General features: G+C 41.0%; 1 protein-coding gene across 1 annotated transcript in view; it reads right to left on the bottom strand.

Moving 5' to 3' along the window:
- LOC126428117 (5'-3' exoribonuclease 1) overlaps positions 1-19826 on the bottom strand; it is a 204932-nt gene extending 185106 nt beyond the window's left edge. Inside the window, exons 1-5 of the mRNA XM_050090024.1 lie at positions 19662-19826; positions 19220-19351; positions 13451-13545; positions 4249-4462; positions 1793-1957 (exon numbers count right to left, since the gene is read on the bottom strand). Coding sequence (XP_049945981.1) covers positions 1793-1957; positions 4249-4462; positions 13451-13545; positions 19220-19351; positions 19662-19736 — 681 coding nt within the window. The 5' untranslated portion in view covers positions 19737-19826. The remainder of the gene's footprint in view (positions 1-1792; positions 1958-4248; positions 4463-13450; positions 13546-19219; positions 19352-19661) is intronic.
- Between the last annotated feature and the right edge of the window lie 1179 nt (positions 19827-21005).

Genomic DNA, 21005 nt, shown 5'->3' with positions numbered 1-21005 from the left:
GTAGTTGTCTCATCTTTGGTAGTGTAATAGTTTGTAGTTCCGGCAATTGCCATACAAGCGTTGTTTTGTTTTGTCAGATGACAGTCACCAGATAGTCAGTGTTTTGTTCTTAGTTGCACCTAGTTACTCAAGTAAACATGGCTGGCGCAAGGCTTACATTCGATGAAAGGAAGTCAGTTTTGAAGTGGTATTTTAAGTATCAAAACATTAATGAAGTTCAACGGCAATGGCAAATGAGTATCAAACAGAGCCACCGACACTAACGATTTGTCGCATTCGAGACAAATTTGAAGCCGAAGGCTGTGTTACATATGTACATAAACACCAATCTGGACGACCTGTAACAGTAACAATTCCAGCTAACTCCCATCGTGTGTTACAACAATTCACTCGCTCACCACAGAAGTGTGTGAGACAGTGTGCCCGTGAAACTGGAGCGAGTCGCTTAAGTGTTCCGCAAATTTTGAAGACAGCAAAGTGGAAGTGCTACATCCCACAATTGCTACACGCAATGAACGAGGACGACCCAGATCGTAGAATGGAGTACTGCGAGTGGTTTACTAACATGCTGCGCAACGATGAAGAGTTTGCGGAGATGATTGTGTGGTCTGATGAGGCACAGTTCGAACTCAACGGTACAGTAAATCACCACAATTGCAGCTACTGGGCCGCCGAAAATCCGAACTTCTATGTAGACAAAGCCGTGAATTTTCCAGGAGTAAATGTGTGGTTTGGATTGTCTTACCGGGGCTTCATTGGGCCATTCTTTTTTGACGGCACAGTTACCGGTGAGGTGTACCTTCAGAAGCTTCAGACATCCATTTTACCTGCCATCCGGGACTTGTATGGAGACTGAAGAGTTTACGTTCAACAAGATGGTGCCTCAGCTCACTACCAAAATCGTGTTACGGCATATCTCGATGAAAATCTACCAGGAAGATGGATAGGCCATAGAGGTGCTGTGGAGTATCCACCACATTCCCCAGACCTAACTCCTCTGGACTTTTACCTGTGGGGAACACTAAAGGACGTCATTTATCGACAAAAGCCACACACATTGGATGAACTTCGAGAATCCATTGTACATTCATGTGCAAATATCCAAGTGAACACGTTGCAGTCAGTAGTTCGTCTTGCAGTTTGGCGGCATTGTTTGTGTGTGGATGTTAATGGTGACCATTTCGAACATGTACAGTGAAATCTTTAAGTTAGACTTTAAGCTACACTTTCACAAAAAATGAGACAACTCCATCAATTAGTTTGCAAGTTATGGACTTTTAAACAGCAGATAATTTTTTTTGGGCCCCTCTGTATAATGGTGGAGCCTTTTGTGTCATCTCAGTTGCAAGGACATGCACCAGCTGATGCCAGCGATAGTGACAGTCTTGTATTTTAGATAACTGGGTAGCCATACCTTCCAACTACTATTACAAAATGTTTTACTTCTCTTTCTTCTAGTTGTAAAGCTAAATATTGCCTAATTCACCCAAAATTGGTCACAACACTTACATAAAAATGTTATCCTGACAGTTTTGTTTGTAAAATATCATAGACTTGCTAGCAAACTAGTTCTCAGCTTCACAAGCCATCACAAGTGACAATGGCCTAAGCAGCTGAAAACTGGCATCATAACAAATAAATATTGCAAAACACCAGGACAGTGTTTCCTTTTTTACATTAAAAATCTTGCTTTATAATTTGTATTCTTTATTAATACTTTTACGAATAAGCAACTAAAATAACTCCGATTTTATACTATACATCAAGCACATTTCCACCTCGACATAGATACCTCTTCGCGGAGGAGGGAGAAGTGTGGCTCGTGGCTGCAGAGCCCCAGCATGATGAGGTCGGCATCCAGCCCATACAGGCAGTGCCGCGTGTTGGGGTCGTGGTCCGGCCGCGACCGCGCGTACCTGATGTAGTCCATTATCTTGTGCTCCCCTTCACCCGGGGTCTGAAATCAGAGAATGTACATCCCAACATAAAATTGTTGATGTAATTCCAAGGTTATATGAAAGATGTGTCATACTTACAACATTAAGCTTTACGAGGATGGCTACTCGAACTTGGGGAAAGAAAAATGTCCCTGAATTCCAGGTGTGAGGAGGGAGATGATGGCAAGAAGCTCCTGATAAATTAATGGTAAGCAGGGCAGGGGCAACATACCACAATAATGGCTTTTCTTTCCTTCCAGCTGAGCTATATACCAGCCACAAGCAGTAGTTTAACTGCAGTTTTGAAGCATCTATAATTCATATGGAATGATATATAATTAGCACTCTGAGATATTAAGTATTTTTAAATGCGTGATTTACCAGACTCAATGAAATTCAGTTTGAATACCAGGTCAAAAACTCAGAATTTTATGAAGTTCCTAAAATGCCCCTGAGATTTTAACGATTTTTCCAGGTAAAATGTAAGTCCTTGAGAATTCAAAGTTTTCCAGGAGAATCACCACCCTGTTTACTGAATTCCCCATTGACACTCTTACAAACTAAATTCTTTTATTTACTTTTCAAGTCAGACAAATGACATCATAACCAGTTTTGACTTCATGGCCAGTCACCATCAGATAATCTGTTTAATAAGAAACAAGGAATTTGCAAGGAAGAACAAAGAGCAACAATACGATTTCTTTGGTTAGAAGGAGTGAAAGAAGCTGAAATTCATCACAGACTGTTAGCAGAGTACAGGGACAGTACACAGCCACAGTCAGGCATTTTTGGGTGGATCGAAAAGTTCAAAAGTGGCCAGACAAACGTGATGCACAGACAGGAAGCAGGGCGCCCATCAATGTTCACAATAGCTGACAAAATGGAGCAAGCTCAATAGATGTTCTGACGAAATCCGGATACAATGGCGTAGTGTCTGCATTGAACACGAGTCATGTTTCTGCCTATACCATTCATATGTGATGAACCTGATTTCCACAAAGTTTGTTCACGATGAGTGCCACGACAGCTCACTAAAGAACACAAACTCAAACATCTTGAATTTTGCCAACACTTGCTCAACTGTTACAACAGAGAAGGCAAGTCATTTTTGGAAGGAACAGTGACCTGTGATGAAATGTGGGCCCGTTACTATGAGCCAGAATCAAAGTGCCAGAGTATGGAGTGGAAGCACCCCTAATCACCAGTAAAGAAATATCCATGTTTGCGGCATCTGTGGGAAAGGTGGTGCTAACTGTGTTTTGGGATGCTACAGGGCTTATACTGGAAGACTACATAGAGAATGGGAAAACCATAACAAAGACTAAAACTGTGCATTGTGGAATAACAAACTTAAACCAGCAATACGCAGCAAACACCGAGATCTTTTGTCACAGAAAGCAGTGCTGTTGCACAGCAAAGCTCATCCTCACATGGCTCACCTCACCCTTGAAATCATCCAGAAATTGGGTTTCGGGCTGCTGGAGCATCCTACTTACAGTCCAGATCTTGTACCAGCAGACTTTCATTCGTTTGGGCCACTAAAAGATGCTCTGTCAGGTCATCGATTTTCCAGAGACACAGACATGCAAGAATCAGTGCATCGGTGGCTTTGCAACCAACCAAACACCTTCTTCTTGGCACGAATACACAAGTTAGTGGAGCACTGGACTAAATGCATTTCAAAGAAGGGGGGCTATAATGAAAAATAATATGTAAATAAAACAGTATTTTCAAAGTAAAGTGCTTTCATGAAAAGTCTGGATAATTTTTAGCTTATCCTTGCACTATCTATTTTGTAATGCATGTATGAAGAAAAGCTGCACATATGGTCACAGGTTCATTTGGCCGATGAGAGAGAAAGAGTTACAGTGATGCTGAAAAAATTGGTATGGAAGATGCTTCGTGATGGACACAAAATATCCCTTGAAAGCATACTTAGTAAGTTGTAAGAACCAGCTTGAGTGAGCAATCCCTAAATATTACTCCTGTATGTATCACAAAGGCAAAATTAAACTAGTTATAGCGCGCACAGAGGTGTTCCAGCAGTCATTCTCCTTATACTCAATACACAAAAGGACAGAATAAGGCCTAATAACTAGTACAACGTGAAGTAAACTATGTCATGCACTTAACAATAGTTTGAAAAGTATAGAAGTAGATTTAATGCTAAATGTTACTTCTAGAAATAAATATTTTTATCTTTATGACAGTTTGCTATTGCATTTTCAGGAAACTAAAGAAGATTCTGTCCTCTCCACCTCATAAAACAGCATTCTTGGAGGGAATGGATATGCTGCAATGACATTCTCACCTCGTGACCAGACAGTATGACAGTGACGTTCTGCCACAGCCTGTCAGTGGACACCTTGTAGGTGACGAAGTACTTGAGCTGCTGGTGTAGGCGGTCCATGAAGCACGTACCAGGGGTGATGCAGTTCGAGTCAAACCGTGCCTCCGAAGGCAGCTTTTCACCCCTCTCGCGGGCGTTGCGCTCCAGAATTTCTGCCTCTTTGGCTGAACGAAATCTGTATATAAAGGCAAGTTGATTTAACACACTCCACTGTGCACAAAGAGACAATAGAAATACGCTGAACACAAGAGGAACACCTATCTTCTAGGTTGTCAACGCACACTAAGTGCAGCAGAACATATTGGACTCTGTCAAGTGCTGTTCCAAATTCATAGAGAAAATACATAAGTAGGCCTGTACAATGTGAGGCCACACACCGTCAGGTGGCTTGAGGAGTATGGATGTAGATGTAGATATTACCAAGATCTCACCCTTTCTTTTTGTTACAATGACTTAATATTCATTATACGAACTGGCCTAACTGCTGCACATTTGTGTTTATAGAAATTTTTACAAAGATAAAGAAAATCTGTTTTATCACCATCTTACTGTCAACTTCGTAGTGGAATTTTCTGAAAGACTAGAGGTTTAAGGAATACACACAAAGTGCAGAGTATCATCAACAAACCTATCAATTCAGACACCTACCTGAACACTATTACTGATCTTTGAACAGATGTTGTGTGTGTGTGTGTGTGTGTGTGTGTGTGTGTGCGCGCACACACACGTGCGCGCGCCCACACACACACACACACACACACACCTCTATTTCTGTTTTCCTTTTTCTTTAACTGGTAGTATTATCTTTTTTGCTCAATAATTTCCCCTGTTACTTTCTCTCTCTCTCTCTCTCTCTCTCTCTCTCTCTCTCTCTCTCTCTCTCTCTCTCTCTCAGCCCTCCTGTCTGATTTCTCCCCACCTTCCACTAAGGTCATTATACTTCTAATTTCTCTCCCCCACTTGATTTTACTTCTCACTCCATCCATCTATTATTTTTGTACCGACACAGTGCTTACCAACATGCAGGTCACCCCAGAACCCAATATGAAAGGGAACCCACATATTGAGAAGGTGGAATGAAACAAAGATGAAGCATATTGTATCACTACTATAAAAACTTGTAAAGCTGACAGCTATATACCATACTGATCAATGCACTTGTCAGTGATGTTCAACCGGTAAGAATACTTTCTTATATATGAGACCAGGCAGTCATAAAGGCTGCTTATTTTGCTTGCTTGCACTTCATTATACCATATGGAATTGCTTCCTGGGGTCCACTACAGATACTTTTCAGTAAATCGACAGCAACAACTGAAATATGCCCAAGATAAAGATTGTGTAGCCAAATGGAGTATTAAGTCACCATTTAGTGACATGAATATTTTGATTCACTACCAGTCAGAAGCGTGCCAATGAGGCAACATTGTGTGACAATAGGTTACTTATTTAAACAACAACAACAGCAACATGAGTGACGAAGACAGCAGGAGAATGCCTGGCTCACATCTGCTGATACATGGTCCCCAGTTACAATACAGGACAGTTTTGCACAACGACCACATCTTGGGGCAGGAAGTGACAGCAACACTGTGAAGTTCAAACTCGTCAAAGATGAAAAAAATGATAACAGTGACAGGTGTTGTGCAGAAATTGACCTTGCAGGGAAACTTCACAGGGACAAATTCTTCTGTCATTCCTGGAGGATGAACATGACTACAGAAACCACTGGACTGATAATGTGGAAGAAGACAAGTCTAGAAAACACTGAAGCTAACCACTGAGGAAAAGCCAATGGTTTTCTGTCTGAACACGAGGCTCTTCTAGACAGGAGTGCGAAAGAGAAAACGTGCCATACAGTTGTCGCCAAAGAAGATGGTCCCCTGCACGAGGGGTTCTTCTGAGTCAATCATTGCTTCAATGCATAATAATTACCAATCAACAGTGTTCCTTGATGGCTTATGAAATTGCCACACACACTTGTTGCCATTCTGACAACTGAGCCACATGAGATGCCGGAGTCTACACAGCACTAGGGCTCCCTCTGTCGCTGCTGCAATTCGTGCTCCAGAACACAGCTAAACTATCTGTGTCCAGCAAAACTGTGGCACAATTGTTCCTTCAATTTCTGTCATGCTCAACCAAATTCTGCATCTTCTTCTGATGACAGGTTTGTCGCGTAGCAGCTTTTACCAGGCTGCCAGTGTTCATAGATACTTTTCCATTGCCAACCCAAGTAAAACATTGTGTGTCAGTATCTCTAACTATGCTACAGCTCTGGAAGCTAGCAATCAAATCTATGCCCTCGATCTGGAATGTACTGGCAGTTACTCCTGCTGAGGAATCGTCAAGTGACATTAAACTGACGACTGAGGCACGGGGGTAGATGATCGAGATATTAACGAAGCATGGGATCTGCATTACTCACACTGATGGGGAGGTAGGAGGCAGTACTGTCAAAGACTTTTGAGAAGAGATTTACAACTACAGCCAGTCCTGTGACCTGAAAGACACCGGTTACTCATTCACTGCAGCTGAGACAGGGCGTACTTCATCTCGTGTGAACAGTTATACAAACGTGCATACGCTCAGACACGCACATGCACACAAACAAACAAAAGATAAGCACCAGAGAGAAGAGAAGGAAAGAAATGGTCTTATATTTATATGAAATTTGTTGGGCGGAAACAGTGTGTGACTCAGTTGTTTGGGAAGAATGTATTAGCTGATACTTAGTAACTTTTTCCATCAAATTCAGTGCAAAGTGTGTCAAAGAAATGAATAATTATTTTGTAGCTGACGGCAGAAGATTAGTGTTTAGTACCCCATTGAGGGTGAGCCCATTAGAGGACACACACAAGTTTGAATAGGGAGGGTATGAGGAAGAGAATGGCTGTAGCCTTTTCAAAGGCAAAATCTCAGCAATCGCGCCCACCAACTTATGGAAACTGTGGAAAACATAAACTGGCATGGCTGTAAGCAGTTTCAATCCCATTCCTCCTGAATGTGTCATCTTATTCGATTTGCAATGAACTAATGTATACAGCAGCTCAGACAGGCTACCCCAAATATATACAGAACAAGTAAACATATCGAGGTGCTGTTTTCCCGATGTTATAGCAGACAATGTGGCCAATTTTACAATGTGCACCAGTAACTTTTTTTTACATTTGTAGCTATTGAATTATGGTACCGACATGCATATTTTCAAATGAAACTCTTTTCTGTGGAACTGGAAAGAGCCTGTGAACAACACTTAAAAATCACAGCACATGTGGAATTTGTAAAAAGATAAGAGCACCACTAACCACTGTCCTGCCAGTTGGAGAAGGGGTCCCAAATGTCTGCCTTACTTTATTAAATTCACCCAAACCTTGGTACAATTCAGATGTGTGTGAGTGGGGGGGGCACTCATTACTAACATTACGAAAGTACGACCTCAAAATATTCACTTTGAGCATTGATACATACTACAATGCATTTCCAGGCAGACAATATTCAGGTTGGATTTCATCTGGACTTAGCAGAGGCCCAAGGTAATGGCATTTTCTGACTTTGGGAATCAGGGTTTCCATGCAGACCTCTTGTTTTAATCTTTATCAAAGATAAAAATCCATATGTTTTAAGTCTGTTGAGCATACAGGCCATTCCGTGTGTAAAGGATAACTGAGTGACCAATCTCCAAATGTTCTGTTAAGATCTGCAATTACAAGGGGCATTCAATACGTAATGTAACACATTCCAATACATCATATTATTCCCAACTCTTTTGGCTATAAAACCCTACTTTTCAACACAGTCTCTGTTTTATAGGACAATCTTACACCACCTTACTGAGACGACCCATATGTCCGCATACTACCACTCTAATGGTTAATGATGAAGTCAATGTCTTGTTGCATCAATAACCTCACCATCAGCCATGTACTACTTCCCGCAGATTGCTTCCTTCACTGGGCCAAACACATGGAAGTCGGATGGTGAGAGATCTGGACAGTAACATGAATAAGGAAGAACAGTGCAATGAAGTTTTATGAGCTCCTCTTGGATGTGCTGACATGTGTGGGTCTTGCATCTTGCATTTTCATGTAAAAGGAGAAGTTTGTTTGCATTTTTGTGATGATGAACATACTGAAGTCATTTTTTTTTCAGTTTCCTGCGGACAGCACAATACACTTCAGACACAGGGTGGCACCACTCCACGGATTGCCGTTTAGTTTCTGGTTCAAAGTGATGAACCCACGTTTCACAGCCTGTGACGATGTTCAACAAAAAAATTGTCACAATCAGCCTTGTAATGTGCAAGCAATTCTGCACATATGGTCCTTTGTTGTTGTTTATGGTCTTGTGTTAGGCAGCAAGAAACTCAGCAGCCAAAAACCTTTGAGTACCCAATTGGTGGACAAATGTGTCAGCACTACCAACACAGATGTCCAGTTGAGCAGTGAGGTGTGTGACTGATTTGTCAATCACCTTGAATGAGAGTGTCTGCATGTTCCAACATTGCAGGAGTCACAGCTGCATTCAGCTGACCGGGACACGGGAGATCAGACAGGTCCGAGTGATCCCGTTGCGATGATGACAAATGCCTTGCCGTGCTTTTGTTCACTGCTACATCTCCGTAGGCATACTGCAAGCATCTATGAATATGTACAATGCTCTGGTTCTCCATTGAAAGAAACTCAATGACAGCTCTCTGCTTGGAACACACCTCTGTTACAGACAACATTTTGAAGGCTATGTGTAGTGCCACCACCTGTCGGAACTTCATGAAACTATAGGGGCTTAAGCAGGAATATTTTTCAATGTCACTCAAGAAATTCCAGTTCTTCCGACCAAATTGGCTGAGAGAAAGAATGTGTTGCATTATTTATGGAATGCCGCTCATTCACGTGTGGAAAGAGCGAGACATCTATCATATTGGTACTACATCGATAGCCTTATGTGACAGCTTATCTGTTCAGCATGCATAGCAGTCTTCCTGTTGCGTGCCTGTGACTTGACTCTCCTCTGCATGGCGAGTAGCAATCCTCCCTCTTCATAATACTGCTGTTAGAAACTACAGATACTTGAGGCTATTGGATTCCCATCACGAAAGCAGGGACCAATGTCGTAATTCTTGTAAACCTGCACCAGATATTGACAGACCAATGTGGTCTTTAATATGTTTCCCTTGACAATTGTACATTTTCAGCTGATCAGTAATGCTTTTGCAAAGATTGATTTGGTCTCAATCTGTAAAAAATGTTTCATCCATAAACACTGCCATGTCACTTTGCAGTTTTTGTACACACCCTACAGAAAACTTTGTTCAATTTTGAAAGCTTGTCAAAAGCCGTCGGTAGAGCAAAATGTGGAGGATGAAATGGGTGTGCACAATTTGCAACACACAGCTTTGGCTGATCCCATTTGCACATTCCAAGCTGCTTCACAGTGCCATGTGGATAGCATGTTACTGCTGCGACAATGTTAGTCGCATTTATCTCATCAGTTGCTGTTCTTTCTTGATGGTATATTTTATTCTTCTTTCTTCTTTGAAACTTCATACAATGTTTCAAAGGGCTGATTCTACATCTACATCCATAGTCCGCAAGCCACCTGACGGTGTGTGGCGGAGGATACCTTGAGTACCTCTATCGGTTCTCCCTTCTATTCCAGTCTCGTATTGTTTGTGGAAAGAAGGATTGTCAGTATGCCTCTGTGTGGGCTCTAATCTCTCTGATTTTATCCTCATGGTCTCTTCGCGAGATATACGTATGAGGGAGCAATATACTGCTCGACTCCTCGGCGAAGGTTTGTTCTCGAAATTTTAACAAAAGCCCGTACCGAGCTACTGAGCGTCTCTCCTGCAGAGTCTTCCACTGGAGTTTATCTATCATCTCCGTAACGCTTTCGCGATTACTAAATAATCCTGTAACGAAGCATGCTGCTCTCTGTTGGATCTTCTCTATCTCTTCTATCAACCGTACCTGGTACGGATCCCACACCGGTGAGCAGTATTCAAGCAGTGGGCGAACAAGCGTACCGTAACCTACTTCCTTTGTTTTCGGATTGCATTTCCTTAGGATTCTTCCAGTGAATCTCAGTGTGGCATCTGCTTTACCAATGCTCAACTTTATATGATCATTCCATTTTAAATCACTCCTAATGCGTACTCCCAGATAATTTATGGAATTAACTGCTTCCAGTTGCTGACCTGCTATATTGTAGCTAAATGATAAGGGGCTGATTGTGAGAGTTTGGTACAATCAGTATACTTTCCTGCACACAACAGCTACACTGCACCAACAACTTGATGATATTTGCCAAAAATGAAAACCATACACCCTTTCCTGACTGGCATATTCATTGTGAGTCACAAAATAGCTTCTCAAGTAAGTTTTCGAGTTGCTACAACAATAAAGCACAGCCTGACAGGCTTCAAGCACACAAGTAAACAGATGAACCGTACTTAATCACACATTTGATTACATTTGGTACAGTAGGGTAGACATTATGGGAAATATTCTTCTGACAGCGGGACAGCTTGCAACTATTTGATCCAGTTCCATATGTCATGTCCCTGATGTCTTTTTCCAAAGACTCTTTCAATGCTGCAGAAAAAAACTACACAGTCCATTTACAAAAACAGTTGGCGTCATAAAAAGGCAGGCATAAATTTTTCAAATAACTTTTGTACGTCACAAAATTCACCATACTTTCCGCATAATTTAGCGAAAACTGCAGCTCGATATGTTTACAAGTTATGCATCTTGCTTAGCTGCCTCACCCTATACTGTGTTAACGCCTGAGACTGGCCAGCTGACATCAGGACTATGACAAGTTCTCCTGTAATTCATGCAAACAGTGCTGTCCTCATGCTGAACAGGTATCAGTGTCATATGTGGCCATAATTAATACATTAAAAACATTCTGAACTTTTTAAAAAGAGCTTGTAGCTAACCATTTGCATTATCCACTGTGAGGGTTAAGAACTGGGCTGAATTACATTCAGAATTCTTCTCATATGCATTAGGGGTGAAAAAGTTTCTGTGTCCTCACCAGCTATAAATGACAGAATATGTTTACAATTAAAGTTGCTACCATTTTAATGATGATTGTATGACACAAAATATGTTATTTGTAGGTAGATGATATCCTCTACTCTCTCAAATATTTGTTATACATTTCATTACTTTTTTGAGCACTCTTTGGACAGCACTATGTCACAACAGCTAATTCATTACAATTACAGGACAATATGCCAGAACTGGTGCCACCTTACACCACCAACCTGTTCAGGAAGTCACTCTGACAAATTTATTAATGCGCAACTTCCTGTGAGGAACTTCTGTGGTCATACAGAACACCAGACTTCTACAACATGTGCGGTTACCAGGAGCGAGTTCCTGCAATATGTGTCTGTACAAATTCACTTAAGCCCTTTACACCAAAGCAAACATGCAACAGCGAATGAGAATTCTCTCTGGTTTACACGCTTAGTGCATGGCATTCAGCCATGTGCGGGTCGCATTTGCAAGTATTCCCCTATGATCTGTTGGGCGTCTGTTTTAAAGCAAACTATCCAAGGAAGTTCTTGTCCTCTCCACTTCAATGGCTGCTTCAATGGCAGACACAGTGCGCTTGCTTTCCTGCAGTGTGCTGCGTTTTTTTTATGTGAGCTATTGTTGGTGTTGTTTATTGTAAGTGTTTTTGTGGTGAAACAGTGCTTCTGTTGACAGAAGAATACAGATCCCGCAGGTGATTGTGGAATCCTAAAAATCCACAGTGGAAATACACTGAAAAAATAAAATTAAAAAATAATAAATAAATGAAAATGCTTGGTGAGAAATTGCTGAAGTGCTGGCACTGCCAACAGGTGAAGTTAAGGACAAAATTAACTCACTACTGTCTTCTCTTAGGTGTGAAAGGCCTAAACAACATACAGCATTGGGAATGGGTGGGGTCGAAAAATGTAATTCCAAATGGTTTGCCTTCAAACTGCTGCAATACAGTATACTCTTCCTCCCTCTCCACATCTACAGATATTGCGTAAGTGACAGATAATGTGGTCCACAAACTTTCTGGTATTATCAATGTCCTGTTTTTTTTTTTTTTTTTTTTTTTTTTTTTTTTTTTTTTTTTTTTTTTTTTTTTTTATCCGCTTTAAGAGAAATAAATGTCATTGAAATAAACAGACAGCTTAGGTTAATGTAAAACAAAAATACACATAAGACCTCATCGTTCCAGTGGTTTACATTCAAGATATCTGTCTTAACGTCACAATTTTAGAAAATTTAAATATAGGAACAGAATAAATGAAAATTTTTTTCCCTGTTGTTTCTTGTACATTTTTTACATTACATCACTCATTTTTAATGACTGTATCTCCCTTGCATTTACCTTTATAAAACTGCGGGTGTTTCACATAAGGCACTACATACTTCAGGAATTATTTGGGAAACAGATGCGGTTGATATACCACATAGATATTTGAGCTAAGAAATGCAGGGTTAGAGCTGGCCTGTCTTCTACTGATATGGATCATCAACAATTTGTGTCCATCGGTTCAGTTGCAATTATAAGAAGATGAAAATTGTCCACCGACATGTGGGTGAAGTTTTGGAATAAAGCAAGTGATGGTTGCAGCTGCAAATCACTAATCAGAGCCCAACCACTGCTTCTTCCATGCCTGTGCAAAAATTCAGACACTCATATTTTTCTGTGTGTCTGCCATTTTGCTTCCACATCCATCAGTGTGCTCATTATACACAATAAACCTAGTTCTATGTTCCTTTTCTCTATCAAGATGTGCTAAATATAGGTTAAGCATATTTATAGGAACAATGTTTTAGCACCAAAAACCAAAACACGTTGAATGCTTTTTCTTCCATTTACTCTAGAGCAAATGCTTATTCACAGGTACAAGTCAACGAAGGTATGTGAAAGCAAACCCCGTGTGTATTGGTTGTGAATGTGCATTCACTCGTGTTCGCTAGAGTGTAAAGGTGGGCTTTACACAGTGACCCATGGGTCTGCATTTCAAATCAGACCCCCGTTTGATGTGAGCGATACCTACAGCTGCAGCAAATGACAACCAAGTAATTCCACTGTTATTAGTCCTCTCCTACTTCCAGCATTTTCTACCTTGTAACATTCCTTAAAATGTAATGACTAGACAAACCTTCGTCCACGTTGCTGGTTCATCTTTGCTCTAGGGGCTACACCATCCACAGCTAGGAAGAATAGTTTCTTTGGTTTGATCATACGAAACAATACCTAGAACAACAGAAAAACAGAATTAAGTACAATAAATTCAATATAAAAACACATATTATTATCTGAAGCAGTACACACTTTTTGCATAATGGTAAGGTAGTTTTCTTTTCGACTAAAAACATTTCAATACGACTTTCATATGTTCTGCAATGAAAAGTGGGTTGTTTTCTCATTCAAAAAGCAAATTGATGCTCCAGCTGTACGTGCGGAACTGGTTAACAACACAGCCCTGGGAATTTTATGAGAGAGCCATTCACAGCCTTGCGTCACAATGGGGCATGTGTCTCAACAGCCAGGGTCAATACTTCTAACTTATAGGTAGTGGTTTCTGTAATTATGCCTCTGACTCATTTCTTTTCAAATGCCCCTTATACAAGTAGGAGAGGAACTGCTAAATTGCATGCAACATAATGATTTCCTTTTTCCCCCTGACGTAGAAATTTGAAGGGAGGAAGGGGGATGGAATGAGTGTCAGCCAATCTGATGAGAAAATAAAAGTGCTAAAATACAAGTACATTACACAATCTGTCCCCCCCCCCCCCCCCCATTGGTGTCACAACTGACATGGCAATGGTGACTTACCAGTTGCTAAATTGGTCAAAAAGTGAGAAATATATCAAACAATTAGGCACTATAACAACCCACATTAAACATTTTGTACCTACTTTATATTTTCCAAATTTTCACTAAACTATACGTCTCAGGTGTTAAATCTAACACCCTGGTAGCCATTGTTATATGTTTCAGTGGAAATATTGACACATATCATAACCTGCGCTTTAGCTACATGCAATACCATACTTGAACACCTTTCTTTAATTTCCAGTCTATGGTATTTATGTGAGAAATAGTATTAACCTCTTGTCAGTATCAGGCTGAATGTCAATTTTGACTACATGTAACACAGTGTGGAGTTTGTCAGCTCCATACATCACTCATCGGGAACCACACGTCCTGAAGCCCATTTCTCTTCTGGTTGGACTACATCAGCAAGATGAAGCTTAGTATTCTACATTGCAATGCTATCTGTTACGGCTGCAACTTCCTTCTATACTGAACATAAGTAAATAATTACTATTAAAAACAGTCTTGATCACGATTTATTTTACAGGTGACCGGTTTCGACCACTACTGTGGTCATCTTCAGACCAATGGGTTGGAACGCCTTTCTGTTGGAGAATCACAGTGAGTTGTGATTCTCCAACAGAAAGGCGTTCCAACCCATTGGTCTGAAGATGACCACAGTAGTGGTCGAAACCGGTCACCTGTAAAATAAATCGTGATCAAGACTGTTTTTAATAGTAATTATTTACAAGACATTGATCGCTGCTGTTCCCATAATGCATTCAAAAGTAATTGAACATAAGTAGACGAAGGAAGCATAAAAGTATCTTTACAGCTGGATATACTTCCAAAAAATGAGGTGAGATGTTATTAAACTTCTTGCCATGAGTAAGTCTAGGCATTACAACAAGAATAAACATTCTGCCTGCTAAGTTGTAACATTTCCAGTAAAAAATAAAAGAAAATAAACAATTCTCTGCTACAATGTATTATTAAAATATCCAAAATTGATGTAATACTTGATAGTTTTGCAAAAACTCACTCTGGGAGAATCAACTACCTTCTCGATGTGGCCTATATAGACTGCATGAAGCTAACATGCAGAAATTCTGTGAAAATACTGAACTTGCTGGTAGCACTCAGCTGATTTGTCTCACGACATCATCAAAAAGGCAGATTCATCAAAAACCAGCTAGCATAAAATATGCACCCTAACAACAATTTTAGTTATTTTTATAAAATCACATTTGTTGGGTTTGGTTGGCTGGGTGATTAAAGGGAGCAGCTTACTAGGTTATCAGTCCCTTTTTCCTTAAACAAACAGGTCTACATGAGTGTACATCAGAGATGGCCTAGCTCGTAAGACCCAGGTGAAGAAAATTTCCACAGTGTACCAAAGGTCAACAAAGGCTAGACAAGGGACACAATAGAAGAAGAAGAGGTTCTAGGAAGAAAGGCAGGCAAGGTACCCTACCTAGAGAGCACTCAGAAGCACCTAAAAATAGAATACGCCCACCACCAGTTACCAGAGGTGCCCCACTCAGAAACTGCCTAGGAAAGACTAGCAACAAAGATTGGGCAAGAGAAGCACAGATAAACATAAGAAAAACAAGTTGAACAGACCACAGGAGAGGGGAGGGAAGGAAAAGTAAAAGATGGCAGCAGAGTGTTCTGCCAACCCCTCAATGGGCTAATAGGTAAAGTAGCTCTCCCTTAGAGAAAGGGGTAAAAGCCCTCTTCACGAATAAAATGTAAAACTAAGTTAGCCACGGAGGCATCGCCTCCTAACACCAAGAGCAGTGAGTCAGGGAGATCGAGTGTACACCACAGGGCGGCTAGGTTGGGACAGTCTAACAAAACGTGCACCACCATCAAACAGGAACAACAACAGAACCATGGGTATTCGCGATTAAGGAGATGACCAAGAGTCAGCCAAGTATGGATGATGCAGAGTCGGCAGAGTCATTGTGAAAGGCCTGCATAGGGGATCCCAATAGCTTCATAGTCTCCTTTATCACCCATAGTTTGTTTGGTGAAGTCAGAATGACCATTCCATATCCAGAACTGTAAAAAATGATGGGGTAATAACGATCAGAGGTCTGCTTCTGGAAATATCAATCTCAAGAGTCAGCTTAGTGGTAGCCATTTAGGTGAATTTATCAGCGAGTTCATTCCCTGTGATCTTGATGTGGCTCAAGATCCAGACAAAGGTCACTGGGCATCCACACTGTTCAAGGGCATATGAGGCATACTGGATAGCCAAGACCAAAGAATGGCAAGGGTAACACTGGTCAAGAGCTTGCAGACTGCTCAAGGATTCACTGTGGCTGACAAAGGACTCACCGGTGTAGGAACGAGCATCCTCAAGAGCACAAGAGATGGCAACCATCTCCACAGTGGAAACACTACAGCCCTCCAGCAAGGAGCTCAGTTCAGTATGTCCCGCATATGCAGGGCCACATGATCAGCAACCATCGAGCCATCAGTGTAGACTACTTCTGAAACCCAGGATGCACCAAGGATGGAAAAAAATTGATGGTGGGGGGGCCTCGGGCTGAACTGAGTCTTTCGGACCCCGTGATAGGTCAAGACAAAGCTGTGGCCAAGGGATGCACCATGGAGGTGTACATGAGTGGGCCTGGAGGACGTGTTGTAGAGGAATCAACTGGTATACAGAGAGGGAGGGCTGGATGTGGACTGCGATCATAATCCCTGATCTGGATTGCTGTTGTGGGATATGAATTTTCATGTTTGGAAAGAGGAGACGGTAGTTCAGATGCTTACGGAATATGTACAGCATACTTGACAAGCTTTTGTTGTTGCCTGATTGATAATGGAGGGACTGCGACCTCCACGAGTAAGTTGTTCACAGGGCTAGTTCGAAAGGCTCCTGCCACAACTCGAACCCCACAGTGGTGTATCAGACCCATTATCTGCAATGCTGAGGGTGATGCTGAACCGTACGCCAGACTCTAACAATGAAATCAGAACTGTATCAGGGCTTCATAAAGCTGCAGAAGGGTAGTGCAATCTGCGACCCATCTGATGTTACTCGGGCAGCGAAATGTATTAAGGTGCAGCCAGCACTTTCGCTTAAGCTGGTGACGATGGAGAATCAACATCAACCGGGCATCGAAGACCAGCCATAAAAAGCAATAAGTCTCCACCACACTGAGCAGTTGGTAATCAAAGTAAAGTTTAGGTTGTGGGTGAATGGTATGATGTTGACGGAACTGTGTGGCACAATTCTTGGTGACTGAAAACTGAAAGCCTTGAGTGAAGGGCCATGGCTGCACCTTTCAGTTGATGTTCAGTGATACCCACACTAAAGGAGCAATAGTAGAGGCAAAAGTCATCAGTATATAAGGAGAGTAATGCTGAGGACCCCACAACAGCTGCTAAACCGTTGTTGGCTACTAGAAAGAGAGGGACACACAGTAGAGAGCCCTGCAGGCCTCATTCTCTTGGATACGGGAGGCGGGATTACTGTGGGAAGCACCAACTCAAACCCAGAAAGTACAGTGTGATAAGAAGTCCTGGATGGCAGACTCTAGATAAACCAGATTATCAGTAGTTGAACAGCCTGGGACGGAACCAGAAAACCTTGAGGATCAAGGAGCCAACACAGTCGCTGGCTCATCAGCTGTGCAAGCAACTTGCAGAGAACATTGGTGTGGCTAATTTGGCCATAACAGTTCACCTATAGAAAGTGCTTATCCCATTTCAGTACTGGGATGATGATGCTTTCTTATGACTGCGATGGAAACCTGCCCTCGCTCCAGATGCAATTGAAGATGGCAAGGATATGACACTGACAATCCGCCGATAAGTATTTGATCAGTTGGTTGTGGATGTGATCTGACCGTGGGGCTGTATCAAGGGAGTGGGCTAGGACACTAACGAATTCCCATTCACAGAATGGAGCATTGTGCGGCTCCAGGTGGCATGCAGTAAAAGATAACTGCTTTTGCTCCACTCACTGTTATAGGACATGAAAGGCATGTTAATAATTCTCAGACACTGTGGCTCAAGAATACTGCAGGGCAAAATGTTCGGTGACAGTGTCTGGGTCCAGGTAGACATTGCTATTCAAGGTAGTATCACATATATTTGCAAGTGTCTGGCCTCTGCAGAGACATCTGATCTTTGCCCAAACCTATGAAGGAGAGATATGCGATTTGCACTTCTGTCGTTTTATTATGTGTTGGCCCAGGGGCATGAAGCCACTTAAAGGCAGTGGGGTGTTCCATTGATAGATGCTGCTTATGGTATTTGAAAACCCGCCTACAATCTCTAATGGCCTCTGCGATTTCTGATTACTACTAATGTAATTATCTTCTGTCAGGAAGGAATAGAAGATCACTAATTCAGCTGCCAAAAGGATGGCTGTAGTTATATTCTGGACTCCCTCGTTGATATCTCCATTCGGTGGGGAGCCTTAGTCAGCACTGTTGAGAGCCCATATGGGTAGGCGTTACCACCTTCAGATCTCAACAGACAGTTTAACAAGAATAAAGATTATTACTAGCGATCCTGGCAAAGGAGTTTATCTTCTCTAACCACTGCAAATCATCGAAAAATTGAACAAAAATTACTGCAGAAAAGCAAGAAAACACTTGAGTGCATCGATACGTAATGTATGACAGAATGATGCACTTTGCATCGCATATTGACTACAACACAATATGTCACCAAGGAAGGTCTGTCAGAAATCACATGATGTAAAAATGATATCACATTTCTTTAAAATGCACAGAAAACTAAGCAATACATAATGTGTAGCCTAAAACGATATGCACCAGTGGAAATCGAGGGGACAAAAACTGTAAATTTGCACCTACAAAACAAATGGAACATTTGTGAAACAAACATCGGTAGTAAATATAAAAGCCTACTGGTTTCTTTATGATTTATCCAAATCAAATAACATCTGTTATTAATAGTTAATATGCGCAGCGATGAACAGAAGTTGTACAGCAAAGGAACACCACAAAAAAGTGGGTAGAAATTTTTGATGATTTACATGCAATTGCACAATCTACAATAATAAACACATTGATTATAAAAGGTAAACCAGAGTCACGATATAGAACAATAAACAGAAACTTACCTCGATATAATGGAATATATCTTTAAATATTTTCTCTTCTGTAATCCGAAAATGAGGATCAAAGTCATTTGGGTGTGAGCATGTGTGAATGATTCCATTCATGTCAAGATATAAGTTGTCAAAATCCGGTATCTGCAAAACAGAGGCAAATATATGCAAAACAAAATAATGTCACTAGCCTTGCCACAGCATTGAGTTGAACTAAAACAAAACATCGACAAGTTCAGGTATTCATGGCTACAGTGCCAAGTTATGATTGAAATTCAATAGTTTCTGTTATTAACAGAAAATAAACGTCCGTTCACCGAGACGAATAACACTTCGAAGAAGAACATTTCAATTTGTCAGTGCACTACGCGAATAAATACATTATTTACATATTTCTGATAACCTAAACAACGTAACGAAAACACATTACATTTCTTATAAATTATGTTCCTACCTGGTATTCCTTCACAATTTCGCTTAGACAAGGGTATCTTTCACTAATCCATCTAAAAAACTTAGGGACACCCATTTTTTTCTACTAAAATTTAAAACGCTACAACACCACAATATCAGCTGCTTATACAACTGTTTATATTCCACATTTTCAACGATTCACTGTAAGAGCAAGGTAGCCAACATTAGATGAATCAACGTTATTTGAATGACGTTTGTTTCAACAACGAGTTTGTTTGCGCGGCCATCCGCAGCAATCACAGAAATATTCGTTTTGTAAGTAAAAACCGTCTTTTTCTCGCTGCAATGTATTTTATTTGTTTCAGATGCGACTCGCCTTTTACTTTAAGGCACTTTCAGTGGAATTTTGGTTGGCTCTGCGCTTACTCTGAGTAGGCCACATGCTGGTGGTCGCAGTATAACTTCACTTACGAAGTATAAGGAAAATATGCTTGTGTTCTGTAAGTGAAGTTACAGTGCACCCTCTAGTCTAGCATGTGACCACATGAGAGGAAATGCAGATGCCAGCTAAAACAATCGAATAACTATTCCACTGAAGATGACTTCAAGTAAAAGGCGAAACGCGTCTGAAACAAATACAATACATTTCAGCCAGAAAAAGGCGGGTTTTATGTACAAAACGGACATTTGTTTCTCCATGAAAGTAAATTTTGAACCGAGGAGTGTACCGTTTTGGTTGGTCATATCGAACGCTCCGCAACGGTTAATGTTTAGTCAGATAGTCTACCAGTGTTATTCTTCGTAAACATCACAGCATTGTTGAATGATGTGTTCAAGCACTAAGTAAATGCTCATAATCTGTGTAATTGCAATGAATTTCACTGTCAACATTTTCATGTAGGTATCCGGTATATTCTTCCGTTCCTCGTACTTTGTATCGCGTTTTTCATTTTCGGCAATCCTATTCATAGTTTAAGTTCCAACATCGTTCTTTCTGATGATGTGTAGGGTGACCCGAGGGTTAGGGCTGTGGGTTATGTTGGTGACAATTTGCCTTTTCGGGTATGGGTTGACGAAGTCAACGAAGATTAAATTGAATTAGATGTACGGTACTTTTCGTTTCACAGAGCCTTAGTGAGGAGAACTCAAGTATGTAGAACAAATCAGAAAACAAGTATACACAACATTTATTTAAAAAAAAAATATGCTAATGTACCCTCCATAGATGCCAGTTGAAATAGTCTTCAAACTCTATGGCTGCCAGAACAGCCACTTTCAGCAAGTTGTTAATTGTAAGACCTGCAGGCATCCACACTGAATGCACAACGTGATACCTCTCAACCCGTGCTGCTATTTCCATAAGGGTTGCCATTTTTACTGCTGA

The sequence above is a fragment of the Schistocerca serialis genome, chromosome 12 (genome assembly GCF_023864345.2).
Source record: "Schistocerca serialis cubense isolate TAMUIC-IGC-003099 chromosome 12, iqSchSeri2.2, whole genome shotgun sequence".
Classification (NCBI taxonomy): Eukaryota; Metazoa; Arthropoda; class Insecta; order Orthoptera; family Acrididae; genus Schistocerca; species Schistocerca serialis.
Note: the sequence above shows the minus strand (reverse complement) of the source record. Positions and strands in the feature narration are given on the sequence as shown.